General features: G+C 39.9%; 1 protein-coding gene across 1 annotated transcript in view; it reads right to left on the bottom strand.

Annotated features, from left to right (window-relative positions):
• Positions 1-17,363, bottom strand: part of shroom3 (shroom family member 3) — an 80,265-nt gene that overhangs the window by 40,921 nt on the left and 21,981 nt on the right. Inside the window, exon 3 of the mRNA XM_086300066.1 lies at positions 1,428-1,616. Within this exon, the coding sequence (XP_086156192.1) occupies positions 1,428-1,616 (189 nt within the window). The remainder of the gene's footprint in view (positions 1-1,427; positions 1,617-17,363) is intronic.

Below are 17,363 nucleotides of genomic sequence, written 5' to 3'. Positions count from 1 at the left end.
TAGTTTCCAAAGTTAACCAAAGCCATCAGCTCTAACATGTCCTTGTATTATGTTGAAGAGATATCAACAGAAGTTAAACTTCGTCCAGACTGTACTACAATATAGTACCAATTTCTGCCACAAGATGCAGCACTGAGTCAAGTTAACCTTTATTTAACCAGGCAAAAGAAAACATTCTTGGTTACAATGGAGGTGTCCAAATTCATAGGCTGCATCCTCCTGAGGCCGGATTTATAGACCAATTACATCACAGCAGCGCGATGAAGGCTGTCCAAATTCGTAGACTCCGACAAATGCAGCCGACAAATGCATCCTCCTTTTCCCCAGATTCGAAGGATGGGTCGGGTGTATCCTTCATGGCCCACTATATCCCAAAGTTCATAGCACGGCCCAGCCAGTTCTAGTTTCCAACAATGGCGGCAGCTACTTAGGTTTAATATTACTCTTATTACTCTTTCTGGGTCTGTTACCCACCAGCTCAATAGCTAGCCGAAGCAAAAACAGCGAACTCCCAGCACAGTGTTTTCAAATGCCCCGCAGTCTTTTAAACATGGTTAAACATGGTATATAAGTTACTTAGATAAAATAAAAATGGATTGTTTTTTTGTTTTTTAGTGTTTTATTTGTTCATGAGTAAATCGATTTGGCTGAGATTACAGCTGAATAAACGTCAACTGAAAAATCGATTAAACAGAAGCGTTAGATGATCGAGAATTTACTCCAGTGTCCTGTTATATTTTCGATAGCAAGGAGCAGGCGGCCTAGTTTATTAAACTCCACCGAGACAGCTGGTGACGCAAAACTGAAAGTTAGACCGTCCAGGTTCACAGCCCCTCACTTCTGGCCTACCCGGCCTTCGGAGGACCTGGCCCACGTAGACCACGAAGGCTGGGTCCTCAGGAGGATGCAGCCTCTGGATTTGGACCCCTAATGACAAACAAACACCAGCACATATCTAAGGCAACACAACACACCCAGTGGTAAAACGTTGCCCCTAGTGGTGAAAATTTGATCTTTTCCTGCAGTAGGTAATTACAAAAAGTACCTTTAAATATATCTTATAAATTAAGTTTCTTAGTAATTTTAATGCAACTGATTTTAAAAAGTGAGAGCTTGTGTTAAAGTACCTTTTTTGTCTCTCAAACAGCTCCTGATCCTAAGAGCTTGAGCAAAAAATCCTAAAATGTAATCGATGGCACGCTAATTTTAGCCAATTATATCATAACCACATGAACACAAACCCTTCTCCATGGTTATATTTCTTGCCTAGAAAGGCAGAAAAAAGAAACCACGATCTAAAACCCTTGTATACTACAGCCGCATGTGGAGAACTCCAAAGACAGACAGGTGGCAAGAAATGATTGGATAACTGCCATTTGAGGACACAACTGATTGGAAGGTGATACAGGCTTTCAGCCACCTCCTACCGGTTTCTGATGCGTAGTTGGACTGCCGAACATGGTGGGCTGTGATGTAATGACCGGTGCGTCTTTTGTTCCTGTTGTTCTTGTGGTGGTGGCGGCGATGGAAAGGAAGAAGGAGGAGGAGGAGCAGGAAGAGCAGAAAGAGAAACCGTTGAAGGCATAAACTCTTCGATGTATCCCGGATCAAGCTCCCTGAGGAAAAACATAGACAGAAAATTAAAGTTAAACAAAATTTTTGTTTCATCCATCTGCAGCTGAACAAGGAAGCCAATACGGAACTGCAGTTCTTCTAATGGCCACTTGAGGCTGGCTCAAAAAGTGAGGCAGCCTTCACAGACTCCAATGCTAAAGTGTTCAACTCTACATTAGAAATAAAAAGGATTAAAACCTGCTATGAAAAATAAGTTGGTCTCTATGATTAGTTTCCTGCTTTAGAGAAAATTTTCAGGGGAATTTTCTAAATAATCGGTCACTTACTTAGATTTTGTAAAGGCTTAGAATTTGGGGGTTGATTTGATTAACAGGAGTAGAGGCACAGAGAGCTGTAGGCCTCACCTCCTCTAATTAAAATCACCGAAATTCCTAGTCTTGGTTTTTGGGCCATTTTTAATGGAATTATCGGACATATAATAAGGCTTGTTTTGTCATACAGCATCCAACTTAGCACACCACCCTCTTATCCAAATATGGTTACTTTGGGCTCCAGAAACCATACAAGGCAGCGGCTAATAAAAAAAAAAAAAAAAAAAAAAAAAAAAAAGGCCACTGGTTGATCCACATCCATATATAAAACCAGTCTATGATCCTTTCAGAGATGCTCATTTCAAAGAGCTGCCTTTATGACCACCTTCATGTGATGAATTAAATGGAACTCTGGAATTTGTAGCTCTAAAAAAAACTAGAATGTGCATTTTCTGAAGAAACTGCAGTGTGAATGCTTGAATCTGAATGTATGCACTGAAATGAATTAATTGCTGAATTCTAAGTTAAAAATGTTGAATGAGATGAAAAATACAGAAATTTGCACCTGAAAACACAAGTGCTGAAGTGCTAAAAGCTGACGTTTACACAGAAGAAGAAGTTGGAAAATAGCTGAAAATGTTTTAAAGGTAAATTAGAAAAACCTAAGTAATGAGAAAAGAAAATTTAGAGTCAGAAAACATCTGAATGAATATTAAAAGTTCATATTCTTTGAATCACTGAATGACTAAAATGTGATCCCTCCACTTGGATCAACACAATTTAAAAAGTTTACATCTCTGAGCTTTGAAAGACACAGTGTTGGAAAGAGAACAATAATGGCGACATTTTGAGGGTAAAATGATGGCTGTAACACTGTGGACACAGCAGCAGTTGAAAGAGAAGTGTTTAAGATGAATCTTGGCAGAGTGAGAGAGAGCTCGTTAGGCAGGCAGGTGTCAGCCTGGTTGCTATAGAGCAGGGGTCACCAACACGGTGCCCGCGGGCACCAGGTCGCCCGCAAGGACCACATGAGTCGCCCGCGGGCCTGTTCTAAAAATAGCTCACCATAACAACTTACCAGTAAGCTGCATCTATTTTTATTTTTTCTTGCTATTTTTTTTTTAATCACAATTGCATTGGTGTTAATTTGTTAGAGATAATATATTAAAAAAAAGTTTATTATTAAATATTAGATCATGATCTAATATTTAGTGCTAGCTGGTCTCCACGGAAACAGTTGCCGTGAAGACCAGCAAAGGCAAAGGTGAGGAGATGAGGAAAACATGGCGGAAAAAAGGAAGAAAACATATAATTTTCACAGTGAATGGGAGGAAGAGTTCTTTTTTACCACTGTGAAAGATTCATGCATGTGTCTCATTTGCGGGGCAACTGTGGCAACGGCAAAGCGGCACAACGTGGAGAGACATTTCCGAACGTGTCACACAAGCTACCATGCTAAATACCCAAAGGGCAGCACACTGCGAGCGGAAAAGGCCCGTGAATTAAAGGCAGGTTTGAGCAAACAGCAGTCTTTTTTCACGAGACCGGTGAAAAACTCTCAAAAAGCAACCGAAGCCTCATTTAGAGCTACACATTTCATGATTTAGAAAAAGAAGGCATTTTTAGACGGGGAGTATTTCAAAGAAGCAATGATGATAATTGCAAAAACTGTGCTTAAAGACGAGAAATATGGAAACGATGTAATCTCCACTCTCTCTGATGTCCAGCTGGGGGCAACTACAATTGTTAGAAGAGTGTCGGCTATGTCCGGGAACTTGGCCGATCAGTTGGATCAGGATCTGGCAAAGTGCAGTTGGTTTAGCATCCAGTGTGACGAGTCCGTCGACAGCAGCAGTACAGCACAGCTGGTGGTCTTTATCCGGATGGTATTTGATGGTTTCTCCACAAAAGAAGAACTTCTGACACTCCTGCCGCTAAAGACAACTACGAAGGGAGTTGACATCTATAACGCGGTGAAGGAGTTTTTCGCGAAGAAAAAGGTACCGTTGGAAAAGCTGGTATCAGTGACTACCGACGGGGCTCCTGCTATGATCGGCCGACATACGGGATTCATCGCTCACTGTAAAGGTGACACAGAGTTCCCAAACTTCATGCATTACCACTGCATCATTCACCAGCAGGCGTTATGCGCAAAGGTGATCGGCTTCGAGCACGTCATGACTCCCGTCGTGAAGATCATAAACAGCATCCGCTCCAGAGCTAAACAGCACAGAACATTCAAGGTGCTATTGGAGGAGCTGTCAGCTGAATATGGTGACCTGCTACTACATACGGAAATCCAATGGCTCAGCAGGGGACAGATTTTGCTTCGTTTTTTGTCACTTTTGGGTGAAATCAAGGAGTTCATGCAATCCAAAGGGGAAGACACATCTCTGCTGGAGGACACTGAGTGGACACTTGACCTTGCGTTTTTAACAGACATTACTGGGAAACTGAACCATTTGAACTGTGAGCTGCAAGGCAAAGGTAAGACTGTTGCTGACATGATAAGTGCTTTAAATGGATTTAAAGCCCAGATGAGCATCTTCTCTGTGCATTTACAGAGAAAAAAGGTGCTGCACTTTCCCTCTGTGCAGATGGTGCTGAAAGACAATGCTTCTGCATCTGAGACTTTTGACAAAGTTGCAGAAAAGTACACTCAAGTCATAAACCGACTTGGTCAAGAGTTTGAGAACAGGTTTTGTGACCTTGATCAGCTTGAGCCATGTGTCTCATTTGTTTCCAATCCTTTCATGAATGTGGACACAACATGCATTGCTGAGCAACTAAGTTCAATGTTCAGCTTGGATGCTGGACAGGTGGAAATCGAAATTGTAACATTGCAAAATGACGTCCACCTCAAAGCCTATCTGGGTGCACCAAACTTTTGGTGCCTTGTTGACACAGAAAAGTACAGTGGTGTGTGCACAGCAGCTATGAAGGTTGCCAGCCTGTTTGGTTCAACCTATCTTTGTGAATCAGCCTTTTCTGACATGAACTTCATCAAGAACAAACACAGAACACGCCTCTCCGATGCACATCTGCAAGACTCACTCAGAGTTGCAGTGTCAAGTTATACCCCAGATTACAACACACTGGTGAACAGCATGCAATGCCAGGTTTCCCACTAACAGACATAGAAAGCCATATTAGATGTTCTCAGTGGCAACATTACAGTGTCATGTCAAAGTTGAATTTAATTATTGAAAAACAAATGTGTTTGTTAAGTGTAACATGTGACAATTTGCTTTAAAATGCTGCCAATTTGGTGAAAAGTTCTGTAAAATTTGAAAGTTGATTTTTTGTATGTTACATACATACAAAAATAATGTATGTAACAGTGCATGATTTGTTAAAATTTGTTAGTGGTAAGTGAAAATGTTGTAGAAGTGATCACTTCAAAATGTAAATACTTGCAGAGATATATAGAAATAAAGCGTTGCATATTGATATTTATGTTTCCTACCTTGTTTCCTACTTGCATTCTTTATAATTATGGTGAAAAATAATTAACATAATTAGTGTCCGTACATAGATGAATATCATTAATTATTAATGATAACACATAATTAAGTTAAACTGAGGAAATTTGTTATTTGAGAAGTGTGTGTCAAACTGGTAGCCCTTCACATTAATCGGTACCCAAGAAGTGGCTCTCACTTTCAAAAAGGTTGGTGACCCCTGCTATAGAGACTGCACCCAATGGCTCCATACACACGCACACAGACATGCACCTCACTTTTGCTCCTTAAAATGAACAGTCAGCCCAAAACAAATCGTTCCCAAAAGAAAACGACAACTTGTATTGACAAAATTCTTTCACCGTGAGTGCCAGCAATGTCCAGTCTACCAAATTCTCAGTTTTCATGCCTGTGGAGTTTATTATATGGACGTGGTGACAGTGTAAAGACAGCCTGTACTTCTGGTTTTCAAACAAACCTTCTGAGCCATTTTAACATTAGAGTCTATGGAAGAGTTGGAGGGAGGAGGCTGTGCATTGGTGACATTTATGAAAGAACCATAACACATATTACAATAGTAAACACATTGGATGAAAGAGGACAGCGATGGCTATGTTTTGAGGGTAAAATGATGGCTGTAGAGCAAACGCTGCGGACACAGCAGCAGTTTTAAAAAAAGATTTTAAGATAAATTCCCCCCCCTCCTCTCACTCTAGCAGTTGAGCTGTCTCACTCTAGCGGCAACATTCCGTCCCATACACACCCATTATAAACTCTGAAATGGGTGGAAAAAAAGTATGAAACTTAAACTGGAACTGAAGAAAAAGTATAATAGATATTGAAAAGATAAATACAAGTTGAATAGTTGAAAGTCTTGTCTTCGTTTTAAAGTTTGAATGGTGGCTCTATGTCAATGTATGTGGAAGTATATACAGTTTAAAGAGGAGGAAGTTGAATGAGAATTTGAAGGGTCTCTCCATTGAAATACATGGGAAATATTTGTTGAAAAAACTTGAATAATTTTAAAAATATAAATGTTAAAAATGAGAAAAGTAGAAGCAGTCATGTCCAAAAGAAGAGGAATCTAACGGTGTTTGAACGGTTTTTCTAAGTTGAATGGTTTTGATGGAGTTAGATGCCAAAAAGCATTCACACTAATAAAGATTAGAAGGACAATACTGTGAATGCTTTTCAAGCATTCACACTAATAAATCTATTTTAGCTGCTTCCTCATTCATAAACTGTAACTGATTGTCTGATTTGGCAGGTTTTTTTATACCCTTCTTTCTCAAGAAGGGATTTTTGCATCTTCCTGGGTTGAATCCAAGAGATCTGGCTTGCACTTACACCAAGGAGCCAGTTGTACATATAAAAAAAATAACCTGGCATATTCTGTGCCCTAACAGGCTCTGAACCAATAGCATTGTTAGAAAACAAAAGATGAATATTTGAGTGATCTGTTGCGGCACAGCTACTTAAACCATCAAACAAAGACCAATCCCTGATAAAGCTGGGTAATAAACAATGAAGAGACACTATGAGTCATGTCATAATCACTGCTCTGCTGTTCTAAGGTACTATTTTTAATGCCACAACTGCCACACACGATCCATTCACTGCCTTTTTCAGTCACTTATTGATCTCTGTTGGGTTACCTTTAGTAACCTTTATATTTCACAATAAAAACCTCCCATGAAAGGGAAATGGGAAGAGTTGTATCTTTTTGAGTTAGCAAAGGAGAAGTGAAAGTGTCAAAAATGCATTTAAAGTTTTTTTTTTTTAGTTTTCTGACCTTGTTATTTTTGACCTGAACCGAGTTATGCTGTGCTGACTTTCTCCCCCAGAGCAGATCTGGCTAATCTGCAATGAATCAAAACTTGACGGCTAAAATAAACCAAACCCCGCTGTGTTCAGGTCCAACAGGTTCAGACAGGACGGTTTGCATGCCTCTTCTCTGTTCTGATCACATTCACAATTCAGACATTCATCAAACGCCACAAGGGGTCGGACAACAATAAGAGAGCGCGCTCAATGAGCTGCAGTTTAAAGGGTCAGCTGTGGCGTTAACAACAGTGGGGAGGTCGGAGGTCACATGATCTTGGAAGATGAAATACTCCTGTGAGTCCTTTTGTTATCTGAACAAAGAGAACACAGAAAATGAGTTTCTGTTTTTACTCTGTGGGCCAGTGAATCATCCATCTGCTCTCACACACAGACACACAAATGGGAGCCACAGATGAACCATCACGACTGTTTATTTGTACATCTGTACTTAAACAAAGTCCAGTATTTAACGTCTGCTATCATTTCAATAAGAGTTCAATAAAGAGACAAAAACAAAGAATAAAAGTCTTTATCAGAAGAGAAAATCACTCACCTGACCTCTCTTCCTCTCTAACGTTTGCTGTAGATGTGTGATGCAGAAATAAAAATGCAAAAATAAGACTGTGATTTTGTGACAAGCTTCCCTCTTAGCCAAAGACATAACTAGACTGATAAACTAAAAATTTGGAACCACTTCGTTTTCAACTCTGGGTTTATTTTGTATTTTACCCAAAATAACTATGAGTGTTTAGCTTAAATGAGGCCGCATTCATCTATCCATCCATCCAACTCTTTCCCCAGCATAGAATCAGAATCTCTGCTGTGTATCCTGGGTCTGCCTCATGGTCTGTTCCAAATATTGATTTTCAAGCTCATTAGAACTGTAAAAACTTGCTTTTTACCTTATATAGTGTATTTCCATGTACGCTTGCATATGTTTCAATAAAATTATGTACCTATTTTCCCATTTTCCTAGCAAAATATAAAGTAATGGCATATGGCTCATGATGTTTGCATGGTTCTGAATGTTTGGCCTAAATCTGGACCCTTTGTAGTTTTCTTAGGTTCATCTGACTCGGGGTGAGTGTGTTTGCCTTATATGGGCCAAATATAAGTATGTTGTGGTATTTAGGACACATATGGCCTACAAAATCTCAACACAATTAAATTCCAGTGTAGCTCATGACCACCTGTGGTAGATGCAACACTTCTCCATACAGTAAGTGTTAAAAGCAGCACACATTAGATGTGTCTGCTATCTGGAGTATCTGTCTTGTACTGATATACTCCTGACTGCAGCAATGATTCTCTCTGATTTAGAAAAAAACAACTCAACTCAATTCCACAGGGAATCATTTTAACCCTCTGATGCATGAATTATGAAAGCCTTGGTCAAGCTTTTTTTTTAAGTGCTTTTATTCTTCTCAGGACATGAAAAAAAATGTTCAACTCTTTTTTTCCCAAAAATATATAAAGTTATAAACTTGTCCACTCCAGTGGACTACATGCGCCCCAGCACTTAGCATGAAATGCTGTGAATTTACTATAAAAATGAATTATCTTGTGTTCTATTGTAAATATACAAACCCTTGTTTGCTTGTATCCTTTGAAAAACACCTCAGCAATTTTTTGGAACTTTCAACTCATATAACCCCAATGTTTAGATGTAAATAATAAAACCAATCAACAGTCCTAGCTGTGACTCCTACACCTGAATATGGCAAACTATCTCCAACAAGAAAATTTTTTGAGTCTACACAGTTCTATAACGATGCAGGACAGTATTACCAAGCCCTTATTAGCATGCTGGAAGAAAACACAAACTGACATCTTAGTCTCTGCATCTCCGAACACTTCTATGTTCATCACACCTAGGCTGTGCGAAAGTTTGCAAAGCATGGCACACAGGTATATACCACCTCTTGTTTCGACGTCTGTGGGGGTACATTGCCAGACATTGGTCAACAAGATCAACCCCACCCATGTGTTGATTAAAAAGGGCCACGGAGAAGGGCTTTTGGATCATCGTCATCTTTTTTTCCTTCTTGACCCATCTGTTGGCAACATCTTCAGGGGATTGGCCAGCACAGGACGAGATCATGTGGATGACAGAACTGTCGAACCATATAGCCTGTCATAAAGCCTAAGGTTCCTGCTCTCACCCATACCTTCACTCTCCAGGGTTTGGGCTTTTTTGGTATGAATTGCTTGATGGACAGTAGGCCTTTGAAAGGAATTATCTGCTCATCAACTGACTGAAATTCCTCAGGGTCTGCTGCTGCCTTGAATGTCTCCTGAAGAGCACGTATGATTGGTCTTATTTTGAAGAGCCTGTCTGTGTTTGGTGGCTGGTAAGTCAAGTTATCCACAAAGTGCAGGTATCTCAGGATTCGCTCATATCTGCTTACAGACATGGCATTTGCAATTATTCCAAGACGAAGACCGTCCTCACTAGACCAGTACATTCGTGCCCTAGGATACCGAATGTACCCCATAATCAGTTTGATCCCTAAAAAAACCTAAATCTTTTCTCCTGTTACTGACAGTTCTTTCCCTTTTTGTAGAGCATACAAGTTGGTGTTGTATGTTATATTATCAATTAGATCTGCCATGTACCCATCTCCCACAGCTCCCTGATAACGCTGACCTTCCTCTTCATCCTGCCCCATTCTCACTTTCTGCATCCTGACTGTCTGTGTCTTCATCATCCGTAGCGCCTATGTCTCTGTTCTGCTCTGGCAGCCACTCATCATCACTGCACTCATCAATGAAATCATCATCACTGGAGCTGGATGGAATTTCCTGGACTATTCTTTACGCTGCCTTATTCTTTGCTGCATTTGAAGTCTACAAAATATGATAAAATAATTATTATAGTAACTCAAACTACAGCTGATCTGCACAAAAATATATATTTTAAATATATATATATATATATATAATATTTGAGTAGCTTATAAATGTAACAATTATACGCTTACTTATAACCAAAACAGTCCCAAAAAACAGTGAGACAATTTATGACTTATGTTAAAAAAATATAGTGGGTAATGCATGATGTCCACTTCATTGGACACATGGTTAATCGTAGTTTTCTACATATTAGACATAACAATTTCTTATTCCAAACAGATAATATCCTTCCCTAGATGTTACTGCATATCATCTTTTTTTTTTTTTTTACCTGCTGGGCTCTTTTAGCAGGATATGCAAGCAGTGGTCGGCAGGGGTGACAGTTTGTCTGCCATCTTTGATTCAGAGGAAATTTACTTGCAGTTGCACTAACTGAACACTGAACTGACCTCAATGGAGCATGGCAGCAGAGAGCACTCTAGACACTCTAGAGGCTAATATGCAGTTCCACCATAGAAACCAATGCATTAAAGAGATATGTACGTTTTAGTAGCTGTCCACTCCAGTGACCACTATGCATCAGAGGGTTAAAATCTTAATTTTAATCATCAGACTTTCATGTTAAAATATCTAAATTTACAGCAAAAATACAGATGCTTACAGCCTGTTAAGGTCTAGTTAACTATCCCCATTTAATATTGTATATATTAGACAGCATTAACTCTGAGGTATCTGTGCCTGTGTGCAGTTCATGCTAACTAGATTTTGATTAATTTATTGTTGTCCCACAAGATATGAAACCTCACCATAAAACCCATCTGAACATTATTTATCGTTTAGTAAGGATAAATAAGTAAGTAGTGTGTGTTGAATATGGAGCTGCCAGGCAGGAGGAAAAGAGAAAGACCAGAGAGAAGATTCATGGATGTAGTGAAGGAGAACATGCAGAGGGCTGGTGTGACAGATGAGGAAGCTAGGGTCAAAGTCAAGGTTCAAGGGATTGTTTTTTGCTGGGTACAGGGAGGAGGTAGAGCTCTGATAATGTGTTCTTGTCCAATATTTTCACAATGCTGATGTGTGTTTATATATATATAATATTAATAAATACGTTTATAATAATAATAATAATAATAATAATAATAATAATAATAGTAATAATAATAAGACATGTAACTTATGATGTAATTGTAATGAGGTATTTCTGATTTCTGTAGTGTATTGATAACTAAATAGTGGAAAGGGTGTGGGATTAAATAAGTTCCTGCTCCTCTTTGAACATGAAAGTTTTTTGTTTGTTTGTTTTGTACAGTGGGGCAAAAAAGTATTTGGTCAGCCACCGATTGTGCAAGTTCCCCCACCTAAAATGATGACAGAGGTCAGTAATTTGCACCAGAGGTACACTTCAACTGTGAGAGACAGAATGTGAAAAAAAAAATCCATGAATCCACATGGTAGGATTTGTAAAGAATTTATTCGTAAATCAGGGTGGAAAATAAGTATTTGGTCAATAACAAAAATACAACTCAATACTTTGTAACATAACCTTTGTTGGCAATAACAGAGGTCAAACGTTTACTATAGGTCTTTACCAGGTTTGCACACACAGTAGCTGGTATTTTGGCCCATTCCTCCATGCAGATCTTCTCGAGAGCAGTGATGTAAATGGTAAATGGCCTGTATTTATATAGCGCTTTACTAGTCCCTAAGGACCCCAAAGCGCTTTACATATCCAGTCATCCACCCATTCACGCACACATTCACACACTGGTGATGGCAAGCTACATTGTAGCCACAGCCACCCTGGGGCACACTGACAGAGGTGAGGCTGCCGGACACTGGCGCCACCGGGCCCTCTGACCACCACCAGTAGGCAACGTGTGAAGTGTCTTGCCCAAGGACACAACGACCGAGACTGTCCAAGCCGGGGCTCGAACCGGCAACCTTCTGATTACAAGGCGAACTCCCAACTCTTGAGCCACGATCGTTTTGGGGCTGTCGCCGAGCAACACGGACTTTCAACTCCCGCCACAGATTTTCTATGGGGTTGAGGTCTGGAGACTGGCTAGGCCACTCCAGGACTTTCAAATGCTTCTTACGGAGCCACTCCTTTGTTGCCCGGGCGGTGTGTTTTGGATCATTGTCATGTTGGAAGACCCAGCCTCGTTTCATCTTCAAAGTTCTCACTGATGGAAGGAGGTTTTGGCTCAAAATCTCACGATACATGGCCCCATTCATTCTGTCCTTAACACGGATCAGTCGTCCTGTCCCCTTGGCAGAAAAACAGCCCCATAGCATGATGTTTCCACCCCCATGCTTCACAGTAGGTATGGTGTTCTTGGGATGCAACTCAGTATTCTTCTTCCTCCAAACACAACGAGTTGAGTTTATACCAAAAAGTTCTACTTTGGTTTCATCTGACCACATGACATTCTCCCAATCCTCTGCTGTATCATCCATGTGCTCTCTGGCAAACTTCAGACGGGCCTGGACATGCACTGGCTTCAGCAGCGGAACACGTCTGGCACTGCGGGATTTGATTCCCTGCCGTTGTAGTGTGTTACTGATGGTGACCTTTGTTACTTTGGTCCCAGCTCTCTGCAGGTCATTCACCAGGTACCCCCGTGTGGTTCTGGGATCTTTGCTCACCGTTCTCATGATCATTTTGACCCCACGGGATGAGATCTTGCGTGGAGCCCCAGATCGAGGGAGATTATCAGTGGTCTTGTATGTCTTCCATTTTCTGATGATTGCTCCCACAGTTGATTTTTTCACACCAAGCTGCTTGCCTATTGTAGATTCACTCTTCCCAGTCTGGTGCAGGTCTACAATACTTTTCCTGGTGTCCTTCGAAAGCTCTTCGGTCTTGGCCATGGCGGAGTTTGGAGTCTGACTGTTTGAGGCTGTGGACAGGTGTCTTTTATACAGATGATGAGTTCAAACAGGTGCCATTCATACAGGTAATGAGTGGGGGACAGAAAAGCTTCTTACAGAAGACGTTACAGGTCTGTGAGAGCCAGAGATTTTCCTTGTTTGAGGTGACCAAATACTTATTTTCCACCCTGATTTACGAATAAATTCTTTACAAATCCTACCATGTGGATTCATGGATTTTTTTTTCACATTCTGTCTCTCACAGTTGAAGTGTACCTCTGGTGCAAATTACTGACCTCTGTCATCATTTTAAGTGGGGGAACTTGCACAATCGGTGGCTGACTAAATACTTTTTTGCCCCACTGTATTTGTGGTTGCTTTGTTTTCCATTTGTTTTGCTTCATTTGTTTGTCTCTTTTATTTCTATGTGGTTGTATTTTTTAACATGTTCAAAATTAAGATTCAATTCAATTCAAAGTTGAGATGGGGGCAAATGATTTGATTAAAACTGTGCTGGGAGACATGGCAAACCTTCTAGCAATAGCACACGTTGAGGTACCATCCTGTGGGAGTTGGACTACCTGTGTAACCTCTGTAGGGTCCAGGGTCACGCTACCAGTAGTGACACCACCCTTGCTAAATGGAAAGCTAGTGAAAAAACCTTATTCTGAGCAGTGTATTCTGATTGAAAATCAAATCAAAGGCAGTTCTCCATCGTTCCTCCACCCAGCAGAGCCATTTATATCTACAACCCCTTTAAAAACAGAGAGAGAGCACAAAACACAACACACCCAGGGTTACACTATGAACTGCGGACATTCCACCACTGCATTATCAGAAACACACACACACACACACACACACACACACACACACACACACACACACACACACACACACACAGGTGCATAGATAAAGGCCCATTAAAATAAAACCTGTTGGGCTGGTCAGAGGAATGCAAGGCAGCCACAAACACCCAGAAATCACCAGAACAGGAGGGACTGCGTTGTCACATTCCACTTTCCATCTCATCACACACACACACACACACACACACACACACACACACACACACACACACACACAGCGTTTTGGCCCTGACCTCACCTGAGTTCATCAAGTTCAATAGCAGTGTGAGTCACAAATAAAGATGAAAAAATCAATAAAAAACACCATAAACAGTAGTTTTATTTGAAATTGGAGATGGTCTGATAACATTTCTCAAAAAAGTACCAAATCTGTCTGAATATGACTGAAGTGGAGGAAATATATTTTGAAATCATTCACAGGAGAGGAAACAATCAGTCCACAAACTGGTTTTATGTCACACTTCAATCATTAGAGGTAAAAATGACTCATCCAGCAGGTGAAGATCAGGTAAGGATCTCTGCTGTTTCTGGGTTACAAACAGTGGTGTTAAAGCACACAGAGATACACAAGAAAATGTTAAGTAAGTAAATCATCACTAAGTTAAACTTGCCTTATGTCCAACTTATCTGTTTCTGAAGCTTTTATTTTGAAACCTTCCTCAGCAGAAATGTTTTACCAAGCTGCCATGGAGACAGTTTAGTGTCATGTGACCTGCGTGTGGAATTTTGTCACATGATATGGTTGCATGCACGTGTAGAGAAGGGTGAGATGTGAGAGGTTACATTCACTCCATTACATGAACTAAAGTTACTGATTTATTGAGTAAAAATACTCAGTGGAGGGGTTTTTATGCATTTGAAACAGAAATTTTACTTGCTGGGTAAATTTTAATTTGACATTTTAATGTTTTGACATTTATAGCTAAGTTAAAATGAACATCAGTACTTTAAATCAAATAGAATCATGTTACTTGTTTCCTGTTTAACAAAACAAGGCTCATTGTGCTATCTTATTTATTCTTTGCAAACTCCAGGCCAATAGAAATAATAATAATAGCCCTGGAATTTACGCTATTGAGCTAATTACACTCTTTCTAGATCAAAATATGTGTGAAAAGATTCAGATTTTATAAAAAAGTGAAAATATTGTGCATTTACATCATAATAAGGGCTGTAACTCAAAATAGTTGGGATTTCCTTCAAAGAGTTAACAAATGTCTTTGGAGACCTTTTAAAAAAAATATTGTAACGGAACCAAACTGGGTTTTGTGTGAACTCAGAGTGATTTTTTTGTGTTGTTAAAAGTGTCCATATGGGTCCCCACAAAGTCACTGTGCACACACACACACACACACACACACACACACACACACGCACACGCACACACACACACGCACGGGTTGCCTGGGAAACTCTATTGAGGCGGTTCATCCCTGTAATGACTTCCTCCTCGTCTTTTTTTGAGCAGAGAAACTCAAACATTCATTCAGCTCGATTACGTCAACTGACAACAAAAGAGCACAAAGACAGAGAGTCAGCAGAGATGAATGGATGAAGACAAAGAGAGAGAGGGACTGGGAGAAAAGAGGCGGAGGGGACACCTACAGACAGCTACGCAACTATGATCGAATGTTTTCAAATTCCTCTTGGCCTCCTTTTGTCATCAAGTTTCAAATTCAGTCCATCTGATTTTATTTACTTTGTAACTGCAGTGATCAAGAAACCTGAAAGAAAAACAGTTTATCATCATTTACCCAGAGATCAGAGCACCTAAAAACCTAAATCTGAATATTTACATGTTTTAATCTTTAATATCAGAGCTTTGGTCTTACACTGAGAGTGACTGAGCTGGATGATGACTCAGCAGTGGGGCTACTGGTTAATGTGCCAATTTTCTGGGTGAATGTACACATTATATTAAAGGACTGCAGTTCCTCTAATAGCCACTTGAGGCTGCCTCTAAATATGAGCCAATCCCATAGACTCCCACGTTTAAATGTCCAGCTTCACAGCAGAAATAAACATGATTGCAATAATCCGGTCTTTAAGTGATGACATATGAACTCTGCTTCCGGGTCCAAACTACTCTGCCTTTATTAAGGGTGTTGTATTTTTAACATGTTTAATGCTTTGTATTTTGTTCTATTTAATTTGAACAAGTCCCTAAAAAAGGCAGTGATCAGCTCAGTTTTTAAAACCTTACGATGTAACTACAGCCCAGCCCATGCAGCAGTAAATTAATGACTAACCTCACATTGTGGATGGATTATCTCAGTTGTTCTCCTGACTGAAGTTTGGTCCTTTTACAGCATCCTGCCATGCGATTACATTTGTCCCTAACCATCAGGAACCTTCACGCTAACTTTTATCGAGTGGAAAAAAGTTAGCGTTCATCCTCCAGCTTCACTGTTTATGTTATGCTAACATAGCTGTGTAGCTAGCGATTGCGTAGCACATCATTATATATCAGCTAGCCCAACTTCAGTAACCCTACAAACGTCATTTCTGTTTAGTTTTCTGTCTTAATTTATGTTGGAAGTGATAGCAGAGCTGTACGTTTGAATCTTTCAGAAATCTCTCAGTCATGCTATATCATGTTTAGGCGAAAACTAGTGAGCTAACTTCTAACTCCGCTAAATTTAATACATTCTGTTTTCATGGATGCCTGGATGTTAAACTTAATTGTTACACCTGGTAGAGCAGCCACACTGATCATTTTATTAAAGATGAAAGAATTTAGACAGTTTGTAACTCTCAGTGATGCTGCAGTGTTCATTTGACTTTGGGACCTGAAGCGGTGTTTGGACCTGGAAACAGCTAATGACATCAGACTTAAAGACTGGATAGGCATCCCGGTTTTAACTGGGCAGTGTTCTGAAAATGTACTCAAAATTTGCTCAAAATGAATTGGAATAATGAAAATGGACTGGAATTTATCTATTGCTCTCAGATTTTAACCCCTGTCTCATTTATCTATTATTTTATACAGTTTAACCTTTTGAGCTGGACATTATAGAATCAAGAGCTAACTGATGTGTCTGGACTGTGGGAGGAAGTCGGAAAAACACATGCAGGAAAAGAAAAGGGAGGACATGCAAACTCCAGCAGGTCTGAACCTCAAACCTTAAAAGTGTGAAATAAACATTAATCATTGTACCACAGAAAGAATGGTATGATCTATGAGCGGGAGCATGGGCGCAGCTTTTTAAATGAGGTGTTGAGGAGTTGCGGGGAGGCAGGCAATGGACGAAACCAATGGGAGGCATATGAGGCAGATTTTTTTTAACTTAAATTTACAAATGTGTTAAAAATGTAGAATATTATTACAATATTTCACGTTATAAAAACCTGGATGCAGGAACACCCTAAACCCCCCTTTAAACACGCCTCTGCTGCTATCATTTCAGTGAAAAATAATATCATATATGCTAGAACTACTACGGACAAAATTATTTAAAATCAAACAAAAGTTTTGATTTAGACAATCATCAGTGTTTGTTAAATTCAGGGGAGCTCTGTTGTCAATGTAAGAAAAAAAAAAGTAAGTTAGGAACCATCACTCCACCCCGATCTCCTCCCTACATACACTTTCTCTGCTC

This window comes from Aulonocara sp. 'chitande type north' Nkhata Bay, linkage group LG7 (assembly GCF_057382095.1).
Source record: "Aulonocara sp. 'chitande type north' Nkhata Bay isolate Kocher_YH1m ecotype deep benthic linkage group LG7, A_spYH_male_GT1.1, whole genome shotgun sequence".
Lineage (NCBI taxonomy): Eukaryota > Metazoa > Chordata > Actinopteri > Cichliformes > Cichlidae > Aulonocara > Aulonocara sp. 'chitande type north' Nkhata Bay.
Note: the sequence above shows the minus strand (reverse complement) of the source record. Positions and strands in the feature narration are given on the sequence as shown.